Here is a 7,397-nt window from a genome sequence, read left to right as displayed (position 1 = left end):
ATTGTGTGCATATGTATTTCTAAAGCGTCTAAATAGTCAACATGATCACAGATTTGCTGTTAAACCTGTTATCCACAATTTACTGTATGCCTTCTATTTTCTGATTAATAGTTCAGATTTGTTTTAGCAAGAAAGGTACAAACTTCCTCCTGTTTATTCCCATATTTGATGTCTTATGCATCAAATATGATGCAAAGCACGTATGCATATTTTTTTTTTTTCAATATTTTGTCTGATGGTTTAATAAATGGTTTCATTTATTTAAAAAAAAAAATCCAGAATTTTATATGTGAGGCTTTATAAATACAAATGTTGGTTGCTTTGAATGTATGGTTTTTCAACTATTATTATTGAGTCTCAAGAAATTTTTGTGTGAAAAAAACTGAAATACACTGACATGCATTAAAACAAACAAACAAACAAAAAACTAAAATCATTACTATACCTAAATAAACCCTAACACCTTTTTGATCTAAAAAATCAAAGCACAAACACATGCTGTGCATATCAAACCTCACACAGTCTGGCAGTTGTGTCTTTTTTGTTCTCTGGCCAAAAAATTCTAATGCCAAACATGTAAATAAATGCATACAATTACACATTGTTCTGAATAAACTCCACAGTGTTATTTGAGGTAACATTTTTGGATAATATCCCAGTGTGTAAACAACGTTATTTGAGTAGTAATTACGGCTCCAAATTTGACTTTCATTGAAACCAGTACTGTTCCCTATAATCATCAAACAATTAGGCAACTTTTAACTAGCAAGGCGATGTTTGCTGAGTGTAATATTCATTTAGATTGTAATATATATGCATATAATACCTTGGCAAACATCTGCTTTATGATTCGATGTTAAACGGGGACACGACGCTGTGGGTCCATCGAGTTTGTGGGGCCAGATTGAAGAAGCAGAAACCAGGGAACAGGAACCACCAGGTGAAATTCATTGAACAAGGTTTACATAACTCAGCACACACTTGGCAGATCAGAGACATGCGTGAGGTTCCCATTAATCTGAATTGGAACGGCACCCATAGCGCCGTAAATTTTCTTTTATGATGCCAGGAGGATTTGCAGCTACAATGAACCATTTCTACACTGCCATATTTACAACAGGAACATTCAGAGTACTAAGGGAAGCCAAAATGTTTACTTTGGGTGAGAGAAGGTATTCCCTGCTTCATTGCAAGTTATTACTATACCTAGAAAACTTCAGGGCATCCCAGGACACGTCCCAGTCTCTCTCTTCTAACAGAAGGACATTAAAAACTGTCATCAAATACTCAGGTTTTACTCATGAGCTGTAATTCTGAATGACATCTAACTGGACGGATTCTTTCCCTTCGGCCCCCTTGATCGGTCTACTGAGCGTCTGGCAGCTAAAAAAATGTTTTTGATATTTTTCTATTCTGCCACTCCCTGCCTTTAAGGTCACGGGTTTGCTTTCCACCACATGCGGCAGGCGTCTTTTGAAGCCCACCCTGAAAAACTATAAGGAAACCATCTGTTAGGACATTAGAGGAAGTCCCAAATGGTCAAAGCTGATATCCAAACAGTTCTTCATCTTCTAGCTCCCCCCGTATCTCAGCATGGCCCTGCGTCTGGGCTGGAATGAGCCGAGGGGCCCCGTCCATGCTGGAGGCAAACATCTACAGCATCTCAAATGCGATGCTTTAAGGCAAAACATTACAGGCACATGCATTGTTTTTTTAAGCATTTGTCAGTTTGAAATTTTGGGCTGTTTTGCTTTCCCTAGTGTTTGTTTGATTGCACTTCATCTAGTTGCATCTGTCGAATTCAATTGCAATCTTTATACATGTTTTCAGAAAATATTTTTTTTCTCCACTTGAGCAGCACTTGCATCCACCAAATTGTATATTCTGTAAAAATATAATAAAAAAAAAACAACAAAAAAAAAAAACATATATAATATATATATATATATATATATATATATATATATATATATATATATATATACTGTAGTTAACATTTAATTCCTGAAAACATGGTGAAAATATATTTTTCTTTTTCTGACTATCGGCAGTATTTTTTAATTTATGGAGTGATAAAAAGTGATAAAAGAGTAATCCAAAATCTCCTCAGTAAAAACCTTTAATATGTCAACAAAATGAAATAAAAATATTGAACCTGGCCTTATCCAATGTTCAGATACATTTTCTGGAAATTTAGGAAACTTGGTGCATATTTATTTAGTTGGCATATTTAAAAATATTTCAGGAAAACTTGTAACTGACACACAAAAAAATGTTTTCAATTCTTAATGCAATCAATTAAATGTGTATTTTGCGCAATTCTGTGCAATTCATTTGTAGTGTCTTACCTTACTAAAAAACCTTATCTAATGTTTGGACAAGGTAAAGTAGTCCAAGCCAAAATTGCATTGAAGATAAACTCAAATGATTAAATACTGCTTGTTTTATGAAAGCAGATTTGGCTAAGAAAATGTTTGTGAGAACTGGTATTGTGCACTTGAAAAAGTAGAAGAATTAGACTTAGAGTTTCAAATGTTTATTTTGGTGTCACTTCACAATGCAAATCGTGACAGACGACTAGAAAGATAATAAAAAGACAATTGTAGAAATACATAAGTGCTTGTAAGAAATGACAGTCAGCTTTTTGGTTAAAAAAAAATCAAAATAAATAGCTTCAAATAAATGCAGTCTGTGCTAAATCATATACACTCAGTTCTATACACAAGTGAGCCTTAAAGACGGATTATTTCTCCTGCTGAAATTGATCTTATTTTCAATATTATACAACTTATCTAAGTGCATTAAGCAAATCTAACTCTATAATACAACAGTCATTTAATTACTAAGAACAACAACAAATCTTCTGTCAACTAAGCACAGAGAGAAAAAAACATTAATTTATCAAAATCATCAGATGACACAGCATTTGTGGGATTTTTGGGTGAGCAGATGGGTTTGTAAGGGCAGCTCTTATAAAAACCTTCCAAGTTGATGTGAGCATTTCTATTCAAGCTGTAGAAACATATCTAACCTTGTCAAAGCAAACAGTCTGGGTACAAAAGCTGTACATAAAAGACAGATTCTCAGAACCCCAGAACAACGATTTAATCGTTACTTTATGTGACGTCAGACATCTGGAAAAAGTCCTACTGGATGAACTCTTTCAAAATGTCACAGGTGTTTTTATTGATGACCTCCCGGAGCTTACGGACGCGTCGGACGCTGGAAAGTACGATGAAGCTGTCGGGCTGCAGGACGGCCATGCCGTTGTCGACGTCCCCCATGATGATGATCTGACCGTCGGAGGCGGTGACGTTTGGACACGGACAGGCCCAGTCCATGTTCTGCAACGTCACCTCCAAGGGCTCATTCCCAAAGAACTTCAGCCCCATTTTCTCATCCTTCAGAATCTCCTCCACGGTGATCAGAGCATGGCCCGAGTCCTGGTCCTCTGTCAGCTCCGTCATACGTCCTAGAATCACGAAATCGCTTTTGCAGAAGCTGGTCACCATCTTGTGCCGCGGCTTGCACGGCTGGCAGCGATGGTTCCTCGGGAACGGGCAGGAATCCTCACACGCCTCTTTGGTTTTGAAGTTGTTCTCATTGCCTTTGCAGCCGCCGTATACGAACGGTTGGCATTGGCGCTGGGTTCCGCTGTAAGCCCAGCGAGGTTCGTACGCCTTGCAAGGTCCCTGGTAGATAGGAAGGTTACAAGGAGAGGCGAGTTCGTCCCGACAGGATGACATGCAGGTCTCGTAAGCGTCAAAACGGTTGCGGTTTTTGCTGCAGTTGCCGTAGGTGAAGGTGTAGCAGTTGTTCCTCTGGGGGTCATAAAACCAACTCAGCTTTTCCTCCCCACAGTTTTCGCTATCAGGCACCTTAAAGCATTCCTCCGCTGGGAAACGAGTGGAGTTCGACTTCGTGACTGGCTCTTGCTCCACTACGGATAGTGGGAAATTCGCTTGGATGGATCCGCCTGCATTCGTGGCCGTGCATGTATAGATGCCGGCATCTTGCAGTTGAGCGTTGTAGACCACCAGCTGGCCGATGTTGGTGACCACAACGTTCCCATGCACGTGATTGGGTTTCAAAACTACTTTTCCTTGGCCGTCCATCTGCTTCTCCCAGGTGATCTCTGGCTTTGGCCGGCCAGCGACTTCACAAAGGAAGCTGGCTGTGTCGCCGACGAACACAGACTGCTGCGATGGGCTGTTCGCCAGGATGGGAGCGTGCACGTCTACAGGAGTGGTGCGCTGCAGTGTGGTGGTGGGCAATGCGGTGGTGCCTGCCGGGAGAGGACTAGTGTTGGGCCAGGTGAGGTGGAAGCGGCACATCACCACTGATAAGGAGATGCCTTTGGAGCACGCTTCCGCGTCCATGTAGCACTTGTTATAGTAGGTCATCCCGTCCGAGGCGCAGGTGAAGTGAGGCTCTCTCTCGCAGCGGTCACGGCATTTGCACACGGGCTGGCCATCCCAGATTTCGCACTCGGAGCCCTGCTGAGTGCACATGAACTTGTCACAGGACGCCTCCTTTGGCATGCCCATGGGCCCTTTCTTGCCTGTAGCGTCGATGTAGCGGGCCGCCACACAGCTGCGATTGCCGCAAACATTGGCACAGCACTTTTCAAACGTTTCACATTCCTGAACAAAGCAAAGGCAGAATGCATCATTTTGCATGTTATTTCAGTTGTATTCTCTTGATAATCATGATTACACAAATGAAAAGAAGTATACATAACAATAAATTGTTATAATATATATTTATATATATATATATGGTATATGGACATGCATGCTGTATGAAGTAATACATACATAAAAAAATTTATATATGTGTTTATACAAATAAAATTGACATGCACAGTTTATACACAAACACACTCTGTATATGTAAGTAATACATATAAAATATTGTGTGTGAGTGTGTATAAAGGAAATGGACATGCTTGCATGCAAGTAATATATACATATAAAATATTGTACATATACATATATAAATAAATGAAATGGACATGCATGCATGCAAATTATATACACACACACAAAAATAACTATATATATATATATATATATATATATACATATATATATATATATATATATATACACACACACAAAAATAACTGCACATATACATGACATATAAATATATACAAATAGTTTCAATGAAATGAAAAGGCAAACCTGATCAGATTCACATTCTCTCGTGCAGGTGCTCATTGCATCAACCCACAAGTTTGGGTTCATGTCGTTTGGACAGATCCCTGCGTGTGAATACGCAACTCTTTGCAAAGTCATGCCTTTCGCGCATTGCCTGTCCACAAATAGCAGCAAAAACTGTCCCGAGACGAACCAGATCCAGCGAGGAAACAGCATCCACCACATGTTGGAGGGCAGAAATGAGGACTTATTTTGAGGAGTTACTAACCTAATTTTATTGAAACAGCTGAGCCAGAATTGAGCGCCTCGAGCTTCCACGAAGCAGGAGACAAGAATTAAAAAAAAAAAATCTCCCAGTGTTTCAGAATACTGTGAGTGAAAAGTGAGTTCAGATCTCTGTATTTATACTATTGTATAGTTTTGACTTCTTGAGCAACAAAGGCTATTCTCCTGACCACAAAACTCGCCTTACGCGCTATGACAGTTATGAATTACTCTGTAGTTCTAGAGAGAGGATTAAAAACATCTGGTCCAGATTTGGGTTGGTACTGGGACACCTGCCTCTCTTTGAAAGCGCTCTAGGCTGCTGCTTTAACCCTTTATCCACGTGATGCGCGCTCGCGAAGTGCGCGCGTGTGGGAATGGCGCGCACACGATCCTTCAGCGTATTCCACATAAGAACCCAAAAGCAAGAACGTCAGTTTTCAAATATCAATGTTTAAGTAATATACACCCGTTTAACCAATCACAGATAAAATCTCCATCATACTTGAGCAGTAGAAAGGCATTTCAGGACAAAATATGCAAGGTAAGAAAAGATGTCACAGCTTTTACCTTTAGCATGGAATTTATCATTACGGATCAGATATATGGCATAAAATCTAATCCTGTCAAACAAATGCAAAGTCGAATCCACTATGTTATACTTTCTTTAGTCGCCAATTCCAATAAGGAGTAGTCTAAGTATGCGAATAAACAGCCCTAACAGCCTACATAACAAAGGGGGAAAAACAGATCCATCGATAATGCTGTCGGTGCATTTTAACATACACTAAAAAATAAAAGACATAAGGGTACAACACAACTAAAGATGCACTAAAGAAGCATTTGATTCTCGTTTAAAACACTAAAGCTGTGCCCGAAGACGCGAGCGCGTCCAGATGATTGCCATTATTTGATCTAATATTTAATGGTTTAAAAAAAAATATTATATAGATATATGTAGCAAATGAGAATCATTATAATTACAGAATATATTCTGAGACAAATGTTATTTGAATGATTTTCAGTTTTGCCATTTTTTATTCTTAAACTGAATATATTTTAGTGACGTGCATAAGAGAATACATATACACTGCACTATTTTACTTATCAAAATAAACAGAATATGGTTGCAACTTTGCTGAAGGGTAGGGATTGTCTTGAACAAGTATTAACCTTTTTTTTTTTTACCATTTTAGCTGCATTTGTATAGATACATTTATAAATACTTTTATGATTTCCCACAAAATATGTTTCTACTTGTTCAATAAAGAGATACTTCTTTTTCTGCAATCATACACTAGTGGAGTAAAGCACATGTTGGTGAAATTGCAAATTAAATAATGTGCATTAAATTAATAAATCTCATGTGCATTAAAATTAGGGTTTATCTTATGTAGAACACATGGAGCTTTCCATAAAACCACAGCCTGTGAGTAAAACTCAAAACCTATGAATGCAAAAACACTAATGCTGATTAACTAAGGGCTACAAGACCCTCATTAGTCCTGCCAAAAATGTGAGCAGAACAAAGGACGTTTCATTCACAGTGCACTTAAGCTAGAGAGTCCCGCCTTAAACAATAAATATATACAAAATAAGACTGATAGATTTTCAATTAATTCAATAATTTAAAAACATTTTAACTTTGATTTTATTCTTTGGCTATTTGTTTGTTTCTTCAGTTTATAATCTCAAAAAAAGTTAATTTTACAAACCATTTTAATTCTAAAATATCTAAAACATATATATAACACAGCAGCTACTGAGCGTTTTTTAACATTGCACTGCTCAAGAGACGCTTCACCTTATTTTACCCCTGTGACCAGAGATTAACTTTAACAGTGCCTTGTTGTTAACTTTAACTGTTTAATTCCTTGTTCTCACATATTGTTCCAGAGAAAGAAAGAAAAAAAAAAAAACCTTTCAGGCTCTCGAGTGTCAAATGAGGACAACCTCTTTATGAATTACACA

At 38.1% G+C, this 7,397-nt stretch overlaps 1 protein-coding gene across 1 annotated transcript; it reads right to left on the bottom strand.

Moving 5' to 3' along the window:
• Nucleotides 1–2,531: 2,531 nt before the first annotated feature.
• wfikkn2b (WAP, follistatin/kazal, immunoglobulin, kunitz and netrin domain containing 2b) lies at nt 2,532–6,936 on the bottom strand. The gene is made up of 2 exons (XM_042734901.1): nt 5,187–6,936; nt 2,532–4,643 (listed from the first exon to the last, which is right to left on the bottom strand). The coding sequence occupies exons 1-2, from the start codon at nt 5,385–5,387 to the stop codon at nt 3,147–3,149; spliced, it is 1,698 nt and encodes a 565-aa protein (XP_042590835.1). The 5' UTR covers nt 5,388–6,936; the 3' UTR covers nt 2,532–3,146.
• Nucleotides 6,937–7,397: the final 461 nt, after the last annotated feature.

This window comes from Cyprinus carpio, chromosome B12 (assembly GCF_018340385.1).
Source record: "Cyprinus carpio isolate SPL01 chromosome B12, ASM1834038v1, whole genome shotgun sequence".
NCBI lineage: Eukaryota > Metazoa > Chordata > Actinopteri > Cypriniformes > Cyprinidae > Cyprinus > Cyprinus carpio.
Note: the sequence above shows the minus strand (reverse complement) of the source record. Positions and strands in the feature narration are given on the sequence as shown.